Source organism: Eumetopias jubatus, unplaced genomic scaffold, assembly GCF_037043125.1.
Source record: "Eumetopias jubatus isolate StellerSeaLion01/CBP00866 unplaced genomic scaffold, mEumJub1_p1.0 scaffold_1, whole genome shotgun sequence".
Classification (NCBI taxonomy): Eukaryota; Metazoa; Chordata; class Mammalia; order Carnivora; family Otariidae; genus Eumetopias; species Eumetopias jubatus.
Window position 1 is genome coordinate 131,451,634 of NW_028274807.1, and position 25,921 is coordinate 131,477,554.

The 25,921-nt window shown below is 36.7% G+C and overlaps 1 protein-coding gene across 7 annotated transcripts in view; it reads right to left on the reverse strand.

The window, feature by feature from the left end:
• Positions 1 to 25,921, reverse strand: part of TBC1D5 (TBC1 domain family member 5) — a 570,230-nt gene that overhangs the window by 237,122 nt on the left and 307,187 nt on the right. For 6 of the 7 annotated variants that reach the window (XM_028099038.2, XM_028099036.2, XM_088026316.1 and 3 more), the window contains 5 exons: positions 16,537 to 16,645; positions 14,977 to 15,066; positions 14,802 to 14,876; positions 13,614 to 13,681; positions 2,276 to 2,311 (listed from right to left, as the gene is read on the reverse strand). In XM_028099038.2, the coding sequence (XP_027954839.1) occupies positions 2,276 to 2,311; positions 13,614 to 13,681; positions 14,802 to 14,876; positions 14,977 to 15,066; positions 16,537 to 16,645 (378 nt within the window). The remainder of the gene's footprint in view (positions 1 to 2,275; positions 2,312 to 13,613; positions 13,682 to 14,801; positions 14,877 to 14,976; positions 15,067 to 16,536; positions 16,646 to 25,921) is intronic. The other variant, XM_028099039.2, reaches the window with a different exon arrangement.

Below are 25,921 nucleotides of genomic sequence, written 5' to 3' on the forward strand. Positions count from 1 at the left end.
AGTGAATGACAGAATGGCCACTAATTCTGTCACAAAAATAGTTTACAACAACCAGAGTATTCTATGTGCCTTTTGGGTATCTTCCCATGTGACTGCAGTATATGGGAATGAATCAGGAAGACGGATGGAGAACAACCACACAACTTTAGAGCCCCAACAGCCTGGAACCCAAGTGCCTGATGTAAGTTAAACGGAAAGATATTCAACAGGGCAATGGTCTGTCATAATACAGACAGACAATAAAGAGAAGCCAGGCAAACTTCTGGGCCATCTATAAGGAAGAGTTCCTCAGACAACAAAGAGACCAAAAAGAAAAAAAAAAAATTCCTAAGCAAAAAAAGGGTTAAGAAAAGAGTGAAATGACAAAGGGCTTTGTCACTGCATTATAGTACATAATTAGGTAATTAGAAGTATTAAAACAGACAAAGCATTGGGCCCAGATGAATTACTGAAGATGCAAGTATTCAATAAGATGCCCCAGGGGGAAAAATAAAGCCCTTGGTGAAGGTTTATAATCATGCAGTAGGACAGAGAAGCACACAAGGACTTGAAGGAACAATAACTGATGTTATGCCCATACTTCAAAAACAGAATTTCAAAACAAGCATTCATCCAAAATTTAAAATGAGCTGATGGAAACTCCCTAGAATACTATTCAACACCAAAATAATGATAATACCTTCTTCTGGTTTATTGTTTTATCAAAGAAAAAGTGGAAAATCAAGCAAAAACCATCAAGAGAAGCAATTTCATACAGAATTAAAGCAGGCATACTTTTTCTTCTTTTGCTCCCTGTTTTGGTTGATGATTTCACCACTCTCTCCCTGTTCAACCAAATCTGCTTTCTTGTCTCTGCAGGCATACAGCTGGATTTAATTTCTCAGCTTCTTTCTCAGTGAGCTGTAACATGTGACCAAGTGCTAGCCAATGAAATGAGAATGGAAGTGATGTATGACCACAAAATTCAACCCCCACCTCCACTTCAGTTGGGCCCCATACACATTTTTCCATCCAGCTGGATAGAAGAAAAAGGTCATGTGGGAGGCTTGGGAAGCCACCTGTGGACTGTGGTGGTTTTAAAAATACATGTGCAAATTCTTTAGAATATTCTCCTCTCTTGGATTGCTTGCTCTGGAAGTAGTCTTCTCTGGAGAAGGACACTTAAGCAGTCCCATAGAGAGATGCACATGGAGAGGAACCAATATGGATCCTCCAGCCCTAGTCAAGCCTCCAGATGCTCACACCTCCAGTTCATACCCGACTACAATCTCAGGAGACTCCTACGCCAGAACCTTTTCACTAAGCTGCTCTCCGACTGCTGATATGCAGCAACTCTGAAATAAAGGAATATTGTTCCAAGTCACTAGGTTTTGGTCAACTTATTATGCAGCTACAGATAACTAACAGGTTTAGATACCTGAATCAGGGGTATTTTTTAAAAACCATAGAATACATGGTAGGAGTGCCTATCGACTGGGCAGAAGCTGGAAGGATCTTGTATACAGCACCAGTGAAGTATTAAAGGATATGAAAAAAGGCTGCTGGCAGAAGACAGACAATGAGGAGGCAGCCAGTGAGGGCTTAAATGAAAATAAGGAAAATACTACAGGGAAAATGGAGGAAGAAGCTTCCTTATTACAGAGTGGCAACACGGCAGCCTCTAGTTATATAGAAAATAGAAAATGTACCACATAAGCTCAGTGACCTAGCTAAGGAGCTATCCAGGCAGAGTGCTGAAGGTGCTGCCTGAATTACACTTGTACTTACAGTAGAATGAAAGAGGAGAAAAGCAAAAGGAAGAACTAGTAAATGTAAAGGACTTTGACTAGGACTTTGAGAATAAAACTTCTCATTCTCAGCCTCTCTATTCAGCAAATGATGCCAACATTACAACACTGCATCTGGGCAAATATCAAACCTAAAACACATCAAAAAAAAAAAAAGGTCTAAAGATGAAGCCAAGGGACTGAGTGTAAAATCTTTCGTTAAGATCTCAGAAAGCTCTAAAGTGGTGCCTCACAGAACCCTCTGTCAGACAAGATGCCCTGATGCCCTGTAAAGATTTAAAAGCATGCCTCACAGAGCCTTTAGCAGTTAGAGGTCAGGGATGGTGCTGCACATCCTATACTGCACATGACAACCCCTCACAACAAAGAATTGGTCCAAAATGTCAATGTTCCCGAGGTTGAGAAACTCAGCATTAGAGTATATCAGCCTAGAGGGCACACACCACATTTACTTCATCTCTTTCTGAGTAAGACTTACAAAAACTCACCGATGTTTCCATCTCCTGTTCGCTCCACAGAGTGCTCTGCATACAAAAGGTATTCACTTAATATTTCTTGAACTGAGAAAGTGTTAAATCTAGGCAAACAACATTAACATAAAATATTACAGAGTTATGGAAAGACTAGGAGTCCCAGGCATTATTTCCATTTTGGCCATTAACAAATTTTATTTTCTTAAGTTATACTCTTTTTTAGTTTCAGCTTTCCAGGTTTGCAAAATAAAGAGATTTAATTAGATGACTACCAATAACACAAATGCCTATTATGGGTGCCAGATACAAAGCATGAGAAATAAGCACTCAAGAAAATCTAGGCGAGAAAACAGACAATTTTACAGTTTGATTAAAGGGAGATAATTACAATAAAATGTACATGATGTATAAAAGAGTAAAACAGGCACCATTTTCTTTATCAGGACCTTCAACTTCCATGAGAGTAGCTAGTACATAGTAATTTCTCAAGTAGTATTTGTTGAATGAATGAATAAAATCCACAAACCTACAAACAAACCAATGAAAAATAAAAATGAAATCTACAGACTCAAGGACTGGGGTGGGAAGGTGAAGCAGAAGAAAGGCTGGGGCAGAGTTCTGCAGTCATTGTTTCTCCAGTTAATAAAGACAAGAGCAATACAGCTTTCACAGACCACAAACTGAAGGTGAATACTGATTTTAAAATGTTAAAAAAAGATGTAGAAATCTGTTGTGATGACAACAGGTAGAATCCAGCCTAAGAGGATAGCAGAAAATCTCCAAAAGGCTAACATGGAAGGTGGGAGTTTGAAATCACCTTACAAGTGAGATGATGAAGCAGAAGGGTTATGATGACAGGAAATAGCAAAGAATGCAGTGGGGGAAAGGGCAGGTGGGGCTGGAGTTTCAGGAGATGGGATGCGTCACCATCTAATAGACATTTTCATCAAAGCTTCTGTCTAGTTCTCCAATGTCCTGAGTTACACAGCAAGCCCTTGACCCCACTGCCTCCCTGCCCCAAAAACACAAAACCAAAAAACTTCCTACTCATACTATAAAGGTATAAAATTAGGAAAAAAATATATAAGTAGATAGATGCATGCACTTTAAGTGCAAGACTCTCACAACTGAAAATACAGACTCTATTTTGCGGTTTTTCAACAGTTAAAACATTTTAAAGTTACTCAAAGCATTTAACCTTGAAGTACGAAGGTAGCTTCAATTCTGAATCTGCACTTAAGTTCTGAAAAGATTATGTTCTACTACTATACTGGTTATACCTGGTAGGAACACTTAAGGACCACCCACCAGACTTTACTTCTGAACCTTCTTTAATATGTGATCCCACAACTATACACAGTGCTGAAAAACCTGGCTTAATTTAGAACAAGGAGTATCTCAAAAGCAAAACCTCCTCTGGTCAGCAGCTCACGCTGATCTCTCCGTGCTGCCACTACGTGTAGCACTGCTTCCAAATTCCAAACATTAGGAGCATCAGTATGCTAACTGAAGCACTACAACTGTCCGTCCTGTGGCAAATACACCTACATTTTCACTCAAGTACTAAAGAACTTTTTTCAAATTTAAAAAAATCCCATAAATTGGCGTAAATGTGTGGTAAGAACCTGTGTGCCTAAATGGAACAGAAATGGGAAAAATCCATGTCAAAAACAGGAGCAGTACAGGAAAACACATATTGTTAAATATATATATATGCAACTATAATAATAAAATATTTTGTTTTTACCTTAAATGTTGTCAAATGAGGCAGGACTACAGGCCATTTGACAAGAAGAATTGTTTCTTGTATTCCTGAAAATCTGTTTTTCCCCTCTTTAATATTTAAGAAATACACACACAGGTTGCCGACAACTCTTAAGAGAGCGGCTTGTGTTGTCATTTTCGCTTTTCCGGCTGTGAACAAGTGCATATGTGAGGGCTGGTCGTGCATGCACAAGCATGTACTCTGCCTGCATTAAATAAAATCACAACACAACACCAACTACATCCACTCACTCATGTGTGCCTGCAGTCCACCTCGAGGAGACTGAAAATATAAATACAAGCTGCTATTTTGGTGTGATCACACGAATATGGCAGCTTGTGTGTTTTTCTTTTTTTCTTTTTAACATTTTAACACTGGGCAGATTGTCTGCATTAACACAAACCAAAATCAATTCTGCTCTGAAACTGCTTGTAAAATCTTCCTTCCCTAAGGAATTTGTTTTTTAAGTAAAAAAATGGGCTTGGAGGAAACTATATAAAAGAGACCAACATTTAGGACATCTTAACTTTGTCCAGTGTGGCAAACAGTGTTGGACCAGAGGACTGGCAGTTATTTCTCTCCAAATGGGAACTTTGGAGAAGATGACTTTAGGAAAAATTTTAAAAATCAGTAAGTTCACCTTGTAAAATTACTTTTGTGTATCATTAATATAGGAAAAATTTGCAAAGTAGTCTAATTTCAAGTTGCCTACTACCATGTAAATTAATAACTAAATTCGACTAGAAACTCAGATGAGACTTGTATGTCGTAAAAATTCATGGAGGCACTCTTAAGGGCAGAGGAAGGAAATACAAGTTAAGTATTTAGCACAGACCATATCTAAAAATTCACTATGAATAAAAAGTAAAATGCATTCATATCATGTACAAATACACAACAAAAAATTATCTACACAACACTGCCCAGAAAAACTTTTTATGACAGAAATGTTCTATATCCGTGTTGTCCCATCCAATAGCCATTAGCACTTGAAATATGACTACTGTAAATTAAGATTTAATTTTTAATTTTACTTAATTTAAATTTATACAGCGACATGTGCCTGGACAGCACACATCTATAATTTTAAAAGGGAATTTTAGCAATTACTAATGAATCCAAAAAATATTAAATTATAAGAAAAAACTGAGAAGACAAAGTTTGCTTATATCAATTACATCTAAAGCTTGATCCATATATAAACTATAACCAAAAGGAAGCACTAACATGAGAAAGTTGAATTCTTAGAGATCCAACCATATCATGGAGAGTGAAGTAGGAAAGAAGGTAACTAACTGATGAATAGAGCAGCCTGAAGTGCTACTGTAATAACATTACAATAACCAGAAACATAAAAGACCAAGAATTGAAGAGGATGACTACCATATCCAACAGGCAATCAGATAAACTTTAAATACAGTCAAAGTCACAATGATAATAGTTAAAGAATTTTAATCATTTAATTCAAGAGAGAGGAAAATGCATCTGAAGAAAGAGTGATACTGTTTGTAAATAGCTTATAAATATGTTAGGTTGCAGATGACCTTATATACACACACTACAAATATCTTTTAGAATAGACCCTGATAGACCAAATAACAGACTTCTCTGGCATTTAGTATGGAAATGATATTTTGTTCTAAATATTTCCCATCATTTTAAGTAATACTTTATTTCCTTTAATGTTCCAGCCTTTGAAGCATGGCAAAATTGGTTCAGAATGGACGATTCAAGCTCTGAATTAGAAATGCTGTAAATTAGAAGTTCCTTGATTTACCTTTTGATTATCAGTTGTTTTCAGTAATAAAAATGAGAACAGTAACAACCTCATTTGGTTGACATAAGGAACAATTAATTGAAATGAATATAAAACCATTTGAGGCAAAAAAGGGCTAGTAGAATAAAGGAATATTAAAATTAGTTGAGAAGATAATATTTAATACAGTGACATATTCAGATCAAATAATTCAATAATGATGGCAACAACACAGCTTATGAGATGAAATTATCTTGTTTAAACTCGGACTAGAAGGCTAATAACAGTATTTTTTTCAAAGTGTGCTATGTCTCTAAAGACTAAAAATGTTAAAGATTGTTACTACTAAAATTGAACAATACAGATCATCAGTGATAAGATTCACAATCAATGAGGGGCGCCTGAGGGGCGCCTGAGGGGCTCAGTTGGTTAAGCGGCTGCCTTCGGCTCAGGTCATGATCCTGGAGTCCCAGGATCGAGTCCCGCATCGGGCTCCCTGCTCAGCAGTGAGTCTGCTTCTCCCTCGGACCCTCCCCCCTTCTCATGCTCTCTCTATCTCATTCTCTCTCTCAAATAAATAAATAAAATCTTTAAAAAAAAAAGATTCACAATCAATGAGCCTTTATTAAGCATCAACTTGACTCTGCACTGGCACAAAAACAAGATCAGGTCCATGCCCTTTAAGGGCTTACCAGTAGATGTGAAAGACGAGACCTAGGCTAACACCAAAGTGCTCATACATACTCTTTCCATGATAGCACCAGTTATCTTGTACCGTAACATTTTTTGGCTGCTTTCTCTATTAGACTTTGAGATTCTTAAGGGTCCATGCCATATTTATCTTAGCATCTCCAGTGCCTGGCACTCTGAGGAGATTAATATAAATGTACTAAATATGCTGGCAGATTGAATACACTGGCGGGTCTAAGTAAATATAGGACCGAACGAAATTAAGTAATATCATCAAAAAGTTATTAAGAAATTCTACTAGAATACAGAATAGGCACAAATTATTTCCAATCGTAAAGACTGGAAAATGCTTCATGAACAGTGTGGTGATGAACTCAGGCCTTTAAAAATGAGTTTTCAGGAATCCAAAAGGGAGCAATGGGGAGAAACAGCATTCCAAGAAAGGACAAGCAAGTAATGCAAAGCATGGAAAATGGAAAACACAAAATCCATTCAGGAAATAATGACACGGCACTGATCTAAAACAGAACTGTGGAGGGACTTCAGATTTCTGGTTCTGCATATAAGGAACTTGGACATCACTACTCCTTCCCAACAAGTAAAAAGCTGAGCAGACTGAAAAATCAACAACTCATCTTGGATCTACAAGAGAGTGGAGGACACAGGGCAAACAGGCAAATACAGGGAGTCACAACCTACCAGAGCAGAACTCATGAGCAAAACCCCTGACAGGAACCAATGCAGGATAGGAAAACCTGAACAATACTTAACAAATTGCTAGAAGCTCAGTATGGACAACTCTGAGAGTTAAATACTCCAAGGGACCCAATAATAGGGAGGACTCCCTGAACACCTCCAAGAGCTTGACCAGGCTTCTACAGTAAATATCAGGAAAAAAATCCCCTCAGCTTCCAGTACGGGGGGGGTGGTGGGGGGGGTGGGGGGGTGGGGGGGTGGGGCTGGAGTCATTCTGAACACAGCACTCTGTTCTTAACAAAACCTACCCTCAAAAAACAAAAACAAACACAAACACAAACAACAACAACAACAACAAAAACCTGCCCTCAGGGAGAACTAGTTAACCAGAGCCTAATCTGCTGGGGTATTCTTAGACCCTAAATGACCTGGTAGAAGGGAAATACCCAACTCCAGTCCACTTCAACCATTCTGTCCCATCTAGGAGGGTGCTGAGAATTAGAAACACTTGTGAAGGTCATGGTCCAGAGGCATGGGTTCACTGTAAGACTGAGACCTAATCACAGGACTAAAGAATACCTCACCTCCCCACTCACCTTATCAACACATTATTAAAGGCTTATTTACAGTAGTACCTTTTACCTACCACATCATGTTCTAGCTACCAGGAAAAAAATTACAAGACCTAACAAAAGGCAAGAGGCACAATTTGAAGAGACAGAGCAAGCATCAGAACCAGACAAGGCAGAGATGTTAGAATTATGAGATCAGAAATTGAAAACACCTATGATTAATATGCTAAGGGCTCTAATGGATAGAGTAGACAGCATGCAACAACAAGCAATAAAAGCGGAGATGGAAATCTTAAGAAAGAATCAAAAAGAAGCGCTAGAGATAACAAAACACTGTAATAGAAGTGAAGAAGGCCTTTGATGGGCTTATTAGTAGACGAGACATAACTGAGGAAAGAATCTCTGAGCTAAAGGATAGATCAACAAAATTCTTGAAAACTGAAAAGCAAAGAGAATGAAGACTGAAAACAAAACAAAACAAAAAAGCAGAACAGAAAATCCAAGAACCATGGGACAACTACCTAAGATGTAACATACACAGAATGGAAATATCAGAAGGAGAAGACACAGAGCAAGAAACAGAAGAAATATTTGAAGCAATAATGACAGAAAAATTCCCCAGATTAATGTCAGACACCAAACCACAGATCCAGGAAGCTCAGAGAAGACTAGGCCAGGTAAATGCAAAAGAACTACACCTAGGCATATCATCTTGAAACTACAGAAAATCAAAGATAAAATCCTTAAAGAGGGGGAGGAAAAACAAAAATAAAAACATCTTATCTGTATAGGAACAAAGGGAAGATTAACATCCAACTTCTACTTAGAAACCACACAAGCAAAAAGAGAGTGAAGTGAAATATTCAAGGTGTTGACAGAAGAAAAACACCAACCTAGAATTCTATATCCTGTGAAATTATCCTCTAAAGGACAAATAGACTTTCTCAGACAAACAAAAATTGAGGGAATTTGTTGTCAGTAGACCTGCTTCACAAGAAGTGATTTACAAGAAAATAATATAGGTTAGAAACTGTGATCTACATAAAGGAAAAACATAAGAAGGAATAAGTGCAACAAAATAAAAACTTTTATTTTTCTTACTGTCAACTGATATAACAGATACCAGTTGTTTGAAATAATACCAACAATGTACTCAACTATGTGTGCTTATATGTATGTATATGTGCAAACATACATAGATATATATATGCTCATATATAAGTGAAATGAATAACAGCAATAACACAGAGGATGGGAGGAAGGAGTTTGGATGACTTTGTTATTATAAAGTACTCACACTATCAGTGAAGTGGTATAGTGTTATTTGAAAGTGGATATGGATTACCTAAAATGCCTATTGTAAAATTTAAGGCAACAACTAAAAAAAAGTAAAAGTAGTATAACTGGTATGCTGAGAAAGGAAAGAAAATGAAATAATATAAAATGCTCAATTAAAACTACAAAAGGCTGAAAAAGGGTGGAAGAGAAAAGAAGAAAAGGTAACAGAAAAGAGTAACAAATATGATAGACAATAATCCAACTGTAACAATAATCATTTTAAATATCAATGGCCTAAATGCACCAACTAAAAGAAAAGAGATTGTCAGAGTGGATCAAAAACACAACCCAACTATATGTTACTTACAAGGAACCCACTCTAAATACAAAGACATATTTAGATTAGAAGTAAATGAATGGAGAAAAATACACCAGGCTAACACTAATTAAAAGATTTCTTTAAAAGGGCATTACACAATGATAAAGGGGTCAATTCTCCAAGAAGACGTATCAATCCTTAACATATATACACCTAACAACAGAGCATCAAACTGTGTGAAGCAAAAACTAATAAAATTGCAATGAAAACTTTTAAAATCCACTATCATGGTTGGCAAGTTCAATAACTGTCTATTAGAAATGGACAGATCTGGCAGGCAGAAAATCAGAAGGATACAGGTGAACTCAACATCATCAATCTACTGAATATATTGAGACCTATGTACTTCTTCAACCAACAACAGCAGAATACACATTCTTCTCAAGCTCACATGGAACCTTCACCAAGATATACCATGTTCTGGACCCCAAAGCACACTCAAACCAATTTGGCAGATGAGAAATCATGCTCTCAGATTGCAGTGGAGTTGAACTCAATGTCAGTAACAGAAAGAGAGCTGGAAAACTCTAAAAGGGAACCATGTGTGTGTTAGGGGTCTGGGTAAATCCATTCTTCGGCAGACCAGAGAGTCAGAGAAGGCTTTAGATTAGGCAAGTAGCATGACTAGATGTGCTTTCTGAAAATAAGGCTGTTACACATGGATTCAACTAGAGGAGAAAGAGAACAGATCTGAAGAAAACAAACAAGTGAGAGACTCTAGACAGGAGGCAAAAAAAAAAAAAAAAAAAAAAAAAAGACCTACAAACAGGGCAGCAAAAGTGGAAGAGAACTGAGGAATGTGAGAAAACTACATATAATGACCTCTTATACTTAATATTTAAAAATAGAAAATGCACATCCTCAACCTATCTACTCCTAACCATCTTTATTACTACATCTTTCATCTAAGTCACTAACATTACTTAATGTGGAATAGTACCACAAGACTCCTACTTTCCCAGATTCCATCTTCACCTCTACCCACCCCACTGCACAGCAGCCAGCATGATCCTTTTAGATATCACAGCCCTACTCAATATCCCCCAATGGCTTCCCATTGCAACTGGAATAAAACCCTAACTCCCTACTTTGGCCTACAGGACTGCTTGTGTGGCATCTGCTCTCTCCCAAATTTCCCCACTTAAATCACTTACCTCCCGCCATACCTGCCCCCCTTCGGTTTCTCAAAACACCTAGCTTATTTTCACTGAGGGACTTTGCACTAGCTGTTCCCTCTGCCTGGAATGCTCTTTCCCTAGATCTTCACATGGCTGACTTTTTAAAATTTATCACATCTCAGCTTAAATGTCATCTTCTCAGAGATGCCTTTCCTAATCACTGTCCCTAAAACTGCCACCCCTCTAACTACCCTATCACCCTGCTTTATCTCTTCCCAGCAATTACCATCCTTTACAATCATCTTCTTTATCTACACGTGCTGTCTCACTCCCCTCACCCCCCGACACTCAAATGTGTATCCCATGAAAGCAGGCCCTTGTCTGTCTTATTCACCACTCTGTTCCCACAATGCAAAGGATAAGGCTGGGACACAGTAGACATTCAATAAATGTACAGTAAAAAACAAAATTCTTATCACAGATGCTAGTAAATGAGTAACACTGTATAACATTCGTTGAGCTGTATTTCTTCTTTTCTTCTCCTATTTCATCATGAGATGCCTTACAGACCGGACTGCAAACCATGGATTTTAGATCATGTAGTACCTCATAAAGAGAATGTAGTACCTAAAGTAGTAAAATTATTCAAGCTATTCAGCTTTTATCATTAGGCAATTTGGTGGCTTAAAAGATTGACAGTCTTACCTTACAAGCTAAGTTACCTGCCACAAAATTTATATAGAGATGGCAAGGAGACTTTCTCTAAATGTAGAGGAGAGTCATGGAAGAGGCTTCTGGGGAAAAAGATGCAACCTCCTCCATCTATGCTATGAACTATAGGGTCTCCTAACTGCCATCCCTGAATCTCAGGTTTGCCAACTGAATTAAAATGTACCAGTGGAGACAACCGTAAGAGAAAAAGTTAGCCATATATGTGTTGTACACACCACATGCACACACACATTTTAAATATATGAAAAATGCATAGAAAATATAAAACCAAATAGTTACAAGAATACACTTTTCACGAAATAACACTTTCTCACACAGCAAAGCATAAATGTTTGTGTTAAGTAACCAAAATAATCAATGGGCTCCCAATGCCACTTCCTATGAGGTTTGGCTGTCTGAGTTTTATTTTCCCCTTCTCTTGTTTGCTTTGTCTTTCAACCAGTCTGGTCCATAGGGCCTCTGAGTATGTGACTCCACTCCAGTGCCATGGTGCCTCTATTTTCATTTGATAACAGTAGAAAGATTGATCATAATCCTTATTAGCCAAATTTTCTAAGATAACTGCCTACCAATTTTTTTTTTAAAGGATACCTTTACCATTTGCTTAGCAATATATACCATGCATTTTGTTTTTAAGAGGCCTGTTTTACTGCCACTATACAGTTACTTAAGTGATTGGTGAGGAAATTATTTTTTGTTTTTTCCAACAAATATTTGAGTGCCTCCTGTGCACCAATACAATGGCATTCTACTTTCTGCAACTATATACTAGAAGTCAAGCACTGGCACCCAAAGCCTCCGAGTAGTTCCCCTATAATTGGTTACTCTTGGGTTACCTAGATAACTCAGCTCATCAAAATGATCCCATACCTCCCTCCCCCCAAACCTGCCACCATTGCCAGTTACATACAGTTCTGTTGTATTCTGAACCCATGATTCCACTGCTTTCTTTCTTTCTTTCTTTTTTTTTTTTTAAAGTAAGCTCTAGGCCCAATGTGGGGCTTGAACTCACAACCGTAAGACTAAAAGTCACACGCTCTACCAACTGAGTCAGCCAGGCACCCCTCCACTGATTTTCATTTTAAAATACAAAATGTTATTTGTTCAATATGCAGTATAACCTTAATAGCAGTCTATGTCATCTGATTATTCAGTGTTTGGGACCTGGAAAGAGACGGATCTCAGAGAGCCAGAGGCCTTGACCTTGTGACAGGTCTAGCAGGAGTTGAACTAGCAGTAGGGCAGACAAGAGAAGCTGCAGAAGAACCCGGAAAAAGGCACTAGGGATATCCATGACTCTGCAAATACATGGTCCATCCTAGATCCAATGATTAAATTTACTAACACTTAGGTAACTGTTTACAGTTACCTAAGTGTTAACATATCTAGGGGCGCCTGGGTGGTACAGTTGGTTAAGAGTCCGACTCTTGGTTTTGGCTCTGGTCATGATGTAGGGTTGTGATCTCAGGGTCATGAGATCAAGCTCCATGTTGGGCTCCATGCTCAGCATAGAGTCCACTTGAGATTCTCTCTCCCTCTACCTTTGTCCCTCTCCCCTGCTCATGTATGCTCACTCTCTCTCTTTCTCTAGGATGAATAAATAAATCTTCAGAAAAAAGTGCAAACATATTTAAATACTACTATTAAAATGTACACTTATTAATATACAGCAATCCTTTGAGGTTAACTATTATCCCCATTTTACAGAAAAGAACGCTGAGGAAAGACGTTCATTGAAAAGTAAAATGCTTAAGATTATAGCATATGTTGCTAGAACTTACCCTAGGACCTTGGCACACAAATTCCATGTACTTCTCACTACATGACCCAGAAAGATAGAGCCCAATATATTAAAGTCATGGATATTAATTAACCATGAGCTAAGTAAACAACTCTTTCACATGGTAAATACTAAGTAGATGCAGAGAAGAGGCTGTTTGCAAACCTGAATGACTCTGAGAGAGACAGAAATAAGGAGGGTAAAAATAATAGTTGTCATTTAAAAAGTAATTTGGTTAGAAAGAGATTGAAAGGTGTGAAGCAAGAGACAATTTTTTTTAGCAATATCAATATTATGACCACATAATATAACCTTAATCAGAAGCACATGATTTTCAATCACTGTTGAAAACTGAAAAATGGATTAAATATTAAGATTATCAGTATTACAATTTATGTTGAAAAAGGGAAAACAGGATCTATATTTTAAGAATAGAAAATAATCGTTGCTATCAAAAATGGCCACAATAACTTTGTTATTAATACAAAGCAAATACTGTATTCAATTAAAACTCCTCTATGGATTTTGTATTTTACTAAAATTACAAAGAGATAACACTAATTTGAATTACTGAAAGTTCTACATACGTTCTTTTGACATCTTGTTCAATCATTGATCGCAGTTCTTTATCTTGAAAAAATTTGTTCCAAAGACTCTGAAATAAGGAAAACAACCTATTTAAGATAATCTTACACCTTTACTTGACTTTTATGATCTCAATTTAATAATTTAACTGATCAAATTTATCCTTCTCTGAGTTATCATTTCACATTGTGGAAAGGAAACCTGAAATTTGGAATAATTTTTATTAAAAACTAGTTTAATATCAGAAACATACCCTTATACTAACATCAATTTTTCCAGTAATAATACTGTATATATTTTAAATTTTTGTATTATCTGTATAAAGTGAATGATAGTTTTGCTGTTCTATATCCACTACTTCCCTTATAAACAACGAAAAGGTCTACTTAGATTAGAGCAGAGCCATAGGCCAACTGGTCTCAACTTGAACCTGATCTGAACTCCCAAAGCACTAGACATATAATGTTTTCTGCAAAGCTTGGTTTTTATGATCAAACAGATTTTTAGATACTTTTTAAAATGTGAGTTTAAGCAAAGTTTTAAAATTTACTTAATATTCTGTGCTGCTATACTATCGACTATATCATAACAACTATATGTATCAGGTAAAAAAGAAATGCTAATATATATTAGCTGGAAAATAATTTCTGTTAGCAGAGAAACAGGAATTAGAGCAGCAATCGAAGAAGTTATACAATACCTCTAAAGTAATAATTATTCTTAGTCTTTGCCGGAGTATCAGTGGTGATAGGTAGATCCTTTTCATTATCTTTAAAAACTTAATAGACTCACCACAGTCACTTTTCTTCTTGGAAGTTAGTCCCACCAAGTGAACGCTTCTCTATTTTTATCATGAAGGGAGGCTTTCCTAGCCTCCTCACTGCCCACTACAACCTTGATAAAACAGTTCTAACCTCCTGTTTATGCTCTTCTCTTTTACCCTGAGTTCTTATGGTCCCCTGGGACTTCTCCATAGTGCCATTCCACAGAAATAGATCATAAACCTCCTACAACACAGGATGAATATAGCATGGAATAATTTCCATCAGGTTTTAGGTTGCATAATATATGGAGTAAAAAAAAATTAATTGGCATGAAATAACACTGCTTTCATTGTGATTGATAACTAGTCTCATAAGTATATTCTTATGGGCAAAAGAAGCTGAGATATGAATAAAGATGAACTTTACCCCTTCATCCTGTGAAAGGGGATTATTGATCATCAAATCTTGCTGGCCAACAACCTTCCTTGGGTTTGTGATGTGCTGGCAAGGAAAGAAAGAAAATACACACACAAAGATCAGAGGTTACTGGACTTGAAAGTGTACATAAGAAAACAATTACATTAATTAAAGTACAACTTACTATTTCTTTAACGTTGCTATACCATGCTCTTAATTCTTTAATTCTATTTATCCACTGACTTTTATCTTGAGGAAGGACACAAAGAAATAGCTGTCAAGGAAAAAAAAAAAAGGAAACTTTTGTAAAAATCCTAACAAGCAACATATAAAACTATTTGCCAAACAGAATCACCTGAAAGAGATATTCATATTGAATATTGCAAGAGGTATTCATATTCATGGTATTTCATATTCACAGCATTCCAGTTCCCAGTAAATTATATTTGGGAATGTTTATATATATTTGGACAATTCAAAAAGTGAACGGAGGCCAAAAGAACAAGATCCCAAAAGCTACACCACAAAACTGAATCAAGCTCCCCTCCAGATTTATATTAAAAATGAACAAGAATGCACTGAGGCTCAAGTATAATTCCCATTTTACAGTCTTATATTAATGGCGTATTGACAGACACAAAGTCCAATGATTAATTTCAAGGTTTACGATTTGTCTTAAAACTGGCAGGTAAAGGACGGAAAAGAACCTGAGGGCACGGCTTGAGAAGTGAAGTCATTCCTTTTAAGACAGAAATGTAATTTACAACTGGCAGCTGGCTTATGAAAAAAACAAGCATTCTTAAAAAGACAAATTTGATTTCATTTAGTGTAATACAACATTAAAATAAATCTGGGTTTGAGTTTATTTTTAACAAACGAAGGATACTAAAAGTTAAACAATAAGGAATGGGGGGTGGGGCACAAATATTTGTAAACAAATATTCTAGCAGCAGGTCCCCTGCCTTTACTGCCTGCATCTAACAGAAGAAAGATGTATTTTAATTATTAAATCTAAATTATTAAATCTAAAACTGTCTAATGCATCATGTATTTCTTACTGTCTACTTTCACAGACTCTGTATTCTCAGTTTAGGCAGATAAAACCTAAAAAACTTTCAACAGGAGTCATTTCAGAAATAAGTCTAAACCTCAATTAATTCATTTTGAGAGAACAAAAAGGGACAATATTTGCAGGCAATTAAAAAAAGATAACTGCAGATTATCACTAGTTTTGGTAATCAATGGCCCTTTCTCTTAGGAGACTGACCTAATTTTCTTCCACTTCTCTTTCCTGCTGCCCTTCACTTTATGTTTCCAGTAAAAACAAAAAAAAAATTGAAAAATCTTTTCCATCTGCTATTTCTCAATCAAAAAGGGGGGTGACTAAATGGCTGCACTTGATACAATGGGAAGCTGGAAATAAATCCCACCCTGCCCCTGCCTGGTTTCAAGGATTTCTACAGAAGCCTCTGGGGGTTGTAAAGGTGTTGAATTCTGCTCCATCAAATGAGATGAAAGAACAGCTATTTCAAATGACTCCTTTACCATCACCAGTTACTCGGGACTAAGGTGGTTCAACCTTATTAGTAAATGTCCTATGAAAGATAAACTTGGATGGCCAAAAAATCGAGAGTGAAGTCTCCTGGAAAATTCAGTGATCCCGTGCATGGGTAATCTCCCAGGGCATCAGGTAATGTGTTGATATACTGCAACCACAAACTGTAAATAAATATTTTCTTCTTACCTTCCAGCAAATGCTGCGGAACCTGCTGCTTCTCAGCTGCCCATTAATCCCCTTCTGCCTTATTGTTGCCAAGTAATTGTTGTTTACAAATAGTTCTTCCCATTCTTTCCTATATGCAAGAAACCAAAGCATAGTGATCCTTTTGTTAAAATTCTCTGCTTGGAGAGGAGTGCTAAGAGGAATTAATTTTAAATAAGTGTAAGAAATGCAACTTTTAAAACATATATATTTAGTTGTGTACTGTTTCTGAACGCGTGGCTGTCTTTTTGGACACAGTTCTTCTGTAGATTTAATGAATATGTAGATCTCTGTAATTATGCCAGCTACTGAAATTCATAATGTCTATGGAGGCTATTCTATTTCCTCTAAAATGTTGATAGTGCAGTTCAGTGATGAAACAAGAAAAAAAATGAGTATTAATATAAATACATGACTGCTTTAGCCATTGACAAAGACATACCTGCTCCAAAAATACACAACAAAAAGGGTACCGTTGATTATATTGGCTTCTCACATGAAATATCTGTTTAAATGAACCCATTTCTCTTTAGTGTTAGGCTGGGGAGTTAAATAGAAGACTACTTTAACTTTCAGTGCTATTTACTATTGAAATCTCTGGAACTTCTTTCTACATGATCAGTTTTAAAATTTTAACAGGTGCAGGCAAATTTGAAAAAAAACATCAAAAAATTAAAAAGCCTCACTGTAAAAACTGTTAAAGGCAAGCTTGAGTACCTTGCAGTACCTATGGCTGAGCAGATAAACAACTGAAATATGCCTCCCAGGCACGCAGACACCAGGGGCCTAACACCTGTGCTTCATTAATATACAAGTAAATCTGCTCTACTGGGAAACAATTGGAAATTAATTGTCCCAAACCATTTACTGAGTTTGAATAAAGAAAGTAGACCTATATTCCCTGCATCTTGTACCAAACTACACATCAAGAATCATTTGTCAACAGTTGAGGCGACTGAGCAGAGCTTTATGAAATTTCTCTCAGATTTCATAATACCACAGTAAACTTATCATTTAAAACTTATCATCAGGGCTGAAATCCTGGCAATCTCTTCAGAGAGACTTCCTCAAAAGAAAGCCTTTAAAACCCTCAACCGTCCTCCAACATACACATGCAGTTGTCACTGGCCAGACCTGATTCATTTTGAGAAAGGATAGCCTGCTCACTATGTTATCTTAGAGCCAGTACTGCAACCAACTGCACGCCTACAGCTAAAACACCTGACCGTGGAGTATCTTCTCCACAGAGTTTTCCAGAAGAGTGATGCAGGCAATGGCACATTTCTGACTGCCACACGCAGGAGAACTTCCAGCTCAGCCCTGTAGCACTGATCCCCAAGCCTTCTGCCAGGAGGGGCTAGTAGCTAAGTATGCCAAATGAGACAAGCACTCTGGCTCCATACCGAAGAAATACATTCCTACCACTGCTCCATGAAAATTTTACTCCCAACACTCCATTCATAACAGAAAGTAATGCTTCATTTTTATTTTAATTTGCATTTGTATCCTTAGTGAAAGTGAAAAATTTTCATGCTTTTGAGTCATTTTATTTCTTTTTTAAAATTAGCATTATTGTTAATAATATATTATAATATTGCTTTTATTTTAGTGTGCTTTATTATTGGTCCAAAGGAGGAGTTTTTACATTAAAAAATCACACCTTTGTCTGCCACACACATACACTTTTTAACCCAATACCTTGGTTTCCAACACAGTAAAGCTTTTAATTTGTGTATTAATTTAAATCTAACATTTTCTCCTGATGCTCTTTCCACTGTTTTCATGCTTAAGTAATTCTTAGCCGCTCCAAGCTCAAAGAAATGTTCTTTTTTTTAAATCACATTAGTCCATTTGTATTACCCATAATATTTTAAATACATTATCCATTTCCCAACAATCTCACATATATTATCCACATCTCATATTCAGGTTTTGTTTTTATCCAGTTTTAGCAGTACTCAAAGATGAGATAAGCAATGAGTACATCTCAGAAAATGTTAAGTATGTCTAAATAGCTTGTGGTCTGCAAGCAAAAACTGCAGATTTTAAACGGATTCAGAACCCAAAAGGAATCAAAATTTGTGCAAGACCATGCAGTTCCATGGCCTGAAATCACCGATACATTCCAGATAAGAGAGGGAAGTGTGAGGCAAAGACTCCCCAGAGTCTCTTCCAAAATCAGCTCCTATTCACAGGGACCAGGACAGAGTGAAGGTAGACACAGCTGGTGGCTAGATTCATTGCCATCTTGTCAAGTTACGCAGCCTTTTAAGGTCAAGTTACATACTACTTATGAAATGAAGGATAATTATTTGTTAGCTTAAATAAGACCCTGGGCCTTGATTACAGTGTCGGTAGAGAGAACAGGAGACTGGGGCATGTGAAATGGAAACATTATCTTTGGAATTCACAATCATCTCAATTTATTCAGGGTACTTAGAGTTCCAATTAAGGCTTAACGCCTCAAACTGATGAAGAGCCCTAACAACAGAGGAACACGAAGGCCACAGATAATTCATTGTCTTGCTCTTCTATGGCCTCGTGTTTCATTAATGAACAGTGATACGGAGTAAACACGAGTGACCGTACCTACCATGTGCTTAGCACATAGAAGGATTAGAGAAAGCATGAAGTTAAGGAGGTAGATGGATCTGTAAACCAATAATAATCTGGTGAAGGCAAAGCACTCTGGCAGTACAGAGAAGGGAGAACTAGTTTTATACCTAAAAATAAAAACTTGAGTGTAGAAAATAATAGCAGCACCACACGCACTCAAATGCCACCCCAAGAGCTGGGCTGTTAGAGCTTCAACAGTCTCCACAGAGGACAAAGTGTTGAACAGTTTAGCCCTTTGAGGGGAGCTGAACCCAAATAAAAGTTTTTTACAATCATAAATACAAATGGGCACCTACGCCTGAACTCAGATCAGGACATGGGCAAAGAATACTAAGTTATTGACGAGTCAGTGGTGGAATTCTTCAGCTTAACAAAAATAAAGAAAAGGTAGTTCCTAAACTTTGTCTTATATTTAAAAAAAAGTATATAGTGTGCCCGTAATAGCCAAAATCTGGCAATGGTGCCATTAAAATGCTAAAAAAAATCCACGGGTGCCTGGGTGACTCAGTCACTTAAGCATCTGCCTTCGCCTCAGGTCATGATCCCAGGGTCCTGGGATCGAGCCCCACATCGGGCTCCCTGCTCAGCGGGAAGCCTGCTTCTCCCTCTCCCACTCCCCCTACTTGTATTCCCTCTCTCACTGTGCCTCTCTGTCAAATAAATAAAATCTTTAAAAAATAAATAAATAAAAAATTAAAAATCCATATATTTAAAAATACAATATTTTAAGTAAATCACTTTTAGCCTTTACAACAACTCTCCTTGGATGTGTATTTTTAACCCCTCTTTATCAATGAGGAAACTAAGACTCAGAAAAATTGACTAAGAGAAAAAAAAAGAGAGAATTAGGAAAAGCATCTTCCTGGAAGCAACACTAAAAGGGAAACACGGTATTGCAGACATCAAAGGGCAAAAATGGCCTCTGGAAACAAGGCAAGACAAGAATATGACCTTGTATTTTCTTCCTTAGATTTCTAGTTTTTGAACATCAAGTCCATGGGTACAGGGATAAGTTTTCACCAGTTGGATGCTGGACTGAGAAAGTAAGTCAACAGCTGCTGTGAGTGGTTAAAAACAACCTGGGGTATTTAGGTGTGTAAAAAGCCTCAAATGGAACAGATTAGAGACACACCTGGGCCTTAAGGACTCTCTTGACAAAGCACTAGTGCCATCTAGTGGTAACCACTATGCCTTGCAGGCACTGGGTCCCTAAAAACAACCAGCATCTACTCAGGGAAAGGCAGAGAAACTGGTTTATTTCTCAGGCCAGTGTTAATGGATTGGTAGTGGCTGCCTTGGAAGCACTGCGTGAAAAAGGATTCTGAGGCTACCATGTGCTCCTCAGAAAAGAACACTGTGACTGATTAAAAATGTTGGCCATGAGTGTTGCAGTCATTTCTCAGTAAAATGAAATCAACTTCTACAGCAGCAATTGAGGTCTCCCCTCCAAGAATACCTATTTAGGTAGTTAATCCACTTGACAATGCTTTTGGGTTTTGGTGGGGTTTTTTTGTTTGTTTGTTTTTTGTTTTTTTTGACATGGCAATCAACTAGAATACTCAGTGAATAAATACGGCTGATGATCGTAAGATCTCTTTCTAATTATATATTTTAATGTAGTATTTCCTAAGATACGCACATAAAATTAGTATAAAACTAGTTAGCACCTTCTAAATGTAATTGTTTAATTACTTTTGTAACCTAAATAATGCATAAGTTACTTGATTATGTGGCAGTTCTGGACTAGAAAATTTCTGAATTGCCCCAAATGATGACACACTAGAGAAAATAATTTTATACTATGTATCTTATAGGATGATTTCTACCCCCATTTTCAGGCACTAGCTGGGCAGGCAGGAATGTCTTTATGGGGCTAACTAAAGAAACCCAAAACAACTACAGTTACTGAAAACAATTCAGAGACTACATACAGTCTAGTACTGAGGATCTTCAATACTTGGTTAAGAGGAACTAAGTCTGGTTTTCACTGATAAAGAATGAGGGGAATGGAAAATGGATTATCACCAGGGGGAAGGTGAAGAGGTCACAGAGAAGGAAGATCAAAGAGGGAGGTATGGTAAGGGGGTGGTATGGTGAAGGAGCTCTGCAGAGATGATCCTGTAGTTTACAAGGTCAGCTAGCCCTTGATCATCCTGTTTTTTGAGATTTGACTAGAAATAGTAGTACTAAAGACCAGGGCAAAATAAAGGTGATCTTTATGCAAAATAAGATCAGAGTTAGATGTGTAAAGTATTTGATGGTGGAAAGCACAAGGTAAGAAAACTGAATCTGATGCAAAAAGGTTTATACCATTTTATGATCCTGAAGTGCATGCCAATATTTGAAAAAAATTGCCATATTAGTAACTACAACTGCCTTACCAAATATATAGGTAAAAGGACGCAATAAATTTTAAATCTGTATAGAAATATATTAGTGAAAGATTTCTAATGAAAGGACTGTACCATAAATCCAATATTCCAAGTAAAAGAGTATATACTTTTATGCCATCTTAAGGGAATGGTTTTAAAAATACTATTCAAATAGAACAAGGAACATCTAACTTAAAAATCAATGGAAATATGAGAAGTGTAAATTAGGTATGTCAGCATCAGACTGTAAAGTGTGGCACCAGATATGGGTAAGCTACAACATTAGGACTGCAGGTGCCAAGATCAACCAGATAAACACTGATGTTATCTATAATTACCTCATTTTTAGCTTAAATCACAGGTAATGAGGGAACTCAGAGACTCTAAAAGGCAATTAGAAACTGTACTGGCTTTTTTGCTTCCTGTATCAGGAATTTTTAAAAAACTTACTTTTATTTAAAGCTTTTTTTTCCCTCCATATGAAACATCAGGGCATATCACTTATACATATATAAATAAATATAAAAAACAGAATGCACAATTACTTACAAGCTTAAAATGGATTTCTTTCTATGTCTAGGTGAAATATATTCTCATCTGATGAGACCCCATTGAAACAAAGGCAACAAACAGTTCACTGTGTGGAGGTTTCTTAAAATTAATTTATGATGATATTTTGATTTGGGTTTGGATTTAACTCTGAATTGAGAAATTCTGAACTTCCACCTCAATGTCCACGAGGACACAAAGCACTGAGTTAGCAATAGTTTTGGACTGTCAGGTATAATATTCTTTAAAAAAAAAAGTATCATTCTCTTCAAAATATAATGTTTAAGAGCTTCTAAATTCAAGGTCATACTAAGTAGGCAGTCAATAAACATGTCTTTAGAAAAGGAATCAGAAAAAGCTATATCAAAAGGCTATAAAATAGTATATAAGAAACGTCATTATACTACTAATCAAAGATTCAGCATTTAGAAGTGAGAAAAGGATCCTATATCAAACTATCTCTACAAAGTCATCTGAAATGAATATATTTGATATTCCATAGTTAACTGATGTTTCTTATAGAATTATTTCTTTGAGGCACCTTCCTGCAGACCTCCCCCACCTTCTTCACATCCCCACTGCACTACATTTACCTTGCTATTTGTGAAACTAGCATGGACTTGATATCTAACTTTCTATGTGATAAAGAATTTGCCACAGTCTACAATGTAAACAATACTATGAAGTAAATGCTTACAGAATTGAGAACAAATTATTCTGCAGTAATTTAGAAACAGACATTTATTTAGCAGAATCCGATGTCCTAATTCAACGTCAATCTAATCTCATAAACCATGTTTTTCAAGACTGGGTTGATTTATAGGGTATTACACACATAGAAATACATGTATGCTTCAAATAATACTTTGTCTTAAAAAGATCTGAATGGATTGTAACTGAATCCACCATTCATTTGATAATTTGTGGATCAGCACTACCCGACAGAACTTTCTGAGATAATAAATATTCTATATCTGACTGTTCAACATGGTAATCATTAATCACATGTGAAGAACTATGTATTTCAATTAATTTAAAACTAAATTTAAATACTCATGTCACTAATGGTTCCTATATTGAACACCAAAACTCAAATGTTTTAAGGATAATAAACCATTCATAGATACATTTGAATTTTAAAGTAACAACTACAAAAAAGTTTCAAGAGATATAAATATACACATGATATATACCACATATACTGTTACTGGAGAAAGAAGACAGATACACTTTAAAAATTAGTACAACTAGTTAAAAAGTCAAGATAGTTTCATAAGAGATGTAACAAAGTATATAATTAATTCTAAATGAATGGTGCTACTAATAAGATCATATATAGATATAATAGATATTTTCTCTTTTTTATCTCTATATGGTTGCCTCTCTATCTAGGTTTCTCTGTCTCTACCACCACCCTCTGCCCCTTGCTTCCTCCCACCTCGCTCTTCTTATATACACATAAAAGTTAGGGAAGCAAATCTTTAGTGATGAAGTGATGCATCTGTAAGTGACCAAAAATAATCAATGCTGGGAACCAGACGCAAGATCTGAATCATGAACCTAATATGACAATACTCGGTATTAGACTGGCTCAAAGATCCAGGATATGAAAATTTTAAATGAAGACAAATGGGTCATGTGATAAACTTTAAGTCAATACGGACATTATGTACTTTATAAATTGTTTGGATTAGTGTACCTAGGAAAATAATTTCACATGGGCCTCTGCAAAGGTAAGGAAATATCCTCATCCAAGGGCCACCAGAAAATCTCACTCATTTATAATTTAAAAGAAAAAAACTCACAACTATAAAAAAATCCCAGGCTTGAATACCTCATATACCTAGCATAATGAATGACCAATGTATGCTACAAAAGTGATTTTTTTTTGCAACACAAAAATGTTGAGAGTATCAAAATATTACTAAGCCATAAAGAAATTTTTGTCCAGATGTGATATACATTTGGAACATTATGGCTAATTGCCCCAAATTAGCCATAATAATTGGCTAATTAAATTAAATAACTAAATTATTTAGTTATTTAATTTAACTAAATTAAATAACTCCACATTGCTTTGCTTTTGGAGTTTTCCATTCTGTTTTTCGTGACATTTTTCTCATGACTATCATTATCAGGCTACTGGCTACCAATTTGTATAATGATTATACATTAGCTTTTAAAAATCCTAAATCTCCACCACTCTGTCACTTGCTCAGTGTGTCTTTTAAAATAAAGACAACACTCTAGACTTTAAACTGCCATACATTCTAGCCTATTTCAACATCATAAATTATCAGAATCTTTCCTAATTTAAGAAAAATGTGAAATAAGACTGTGGGAATAAGGACTGGAAGGGCTCTCCTGTGCCTAAACATATTTTAATAAGCAAACATTTCGCCTTTTCTAGTATTTTCCTCCTATTTCTAAGTTTCTGGTTATATTCTAGCTTGTTGAAGCTATTAGAAATTTGACCTGTAAATAACCTATATGTCACTGTATACCCAAATGTCAGCAGCCAATCCCATTCCCCCCAAGGCGAAGAAAGAATTCAGAGCCAAACTCTTAAGCAAGCCTTTACTAGCAGTTAAAGTGAAAGTACCCTCCCAAAGCGGGAGAATGGGACAGGCCCAGAGGTGCCAACTGTACCAGGGGTCAGGTCGTCTTTTGTCTTTCCTTTTTATGCTTGCACAGGTTATGGGTCATAGCTAGGGTGGTCTCTGAGGCTGCTTCCAATCATCTAAGGGACTCCTCCTCCCAGTGGGGGGATAGGGGAGGGAGGGCAGGGTTTGGTCCTATATGGTCCTTGTCGGAACTGTCATGGCAGCCTTCTCCCTGCAGGGAGGGGATCAAAACCACAACGTACATGTATCATAATGAAGTTATATGTTACCGTTGGCTAGGGTCATAGGGGAGAATGCATGTGTATCCCCCTCCGGGGTCTTTCCTAAACTGCCTACTCTATCTCAAAGGAAAAAAGGAAAAATCCCTTTTCTGAATACTGGATATAGAGGGTAAGGGATAAAGGGTTGGGAGAAGACACTAAAATGAAGGAATCAGGGTGTGGGGAGACCTAATCTGAATCTGCACTGTGTTTCCTGTGTAGGCTAGAATACCAGTGGGAATAGTATTTTTATTACTGATTTTTTAAAAACAGTTGTTCTGCAGAGATGAACCATTTTCTCATGACCTCCTTGTCCAAATTAAAATATATTTCATAAAAAGTCCTGTCTTAGGCAGAAGTATTCTCCACTGATGAAATTTTACGTTATCTGATAGTTCATCTACTTCAAGAGAACTCAAATCTAGTCCTGACTTTATAAAAGGCCTTTTGTTATTTTTTTATCCTGTTATCCATATGCTCAATAATTCAGATACTCCCAAATGGATGCCAAAAAATTTTAATTATATGACCACAGATAGCCTTATATGAACCAAAGAGATGTTTCCATAAGGTGTCACATGGAATGCTACTATAAAATTGAAAACTAGCACAAGAAAATTCTCATTTTTCTACAGAGTTTTTTTTTCTTTGCTTCTGCAGAGCTTTTTAAAATACAGGGGCGCCTGGGTGGCTTGGTCAGTTAAGCGTCTGCTTTCGGCTCAGGTCATGATCCCAGGGTCCTGGGATCGAGTCCCGCATCAGGCTCCCTGCTCAGCGGGAAGCCTGCTTCTCCCTCTGCCTTTGTCCACCATCCCCTCCCCCAGCTCATGCTCTCTCTCTCTCTCAAATAAATAAAATCTTTTAAAAAAATAAATAAAAATAAAATATTATGATTAGGAACGGCACCTAGACATATAGAGGCAGGAAAATGGGGTTCCTTCTCTAG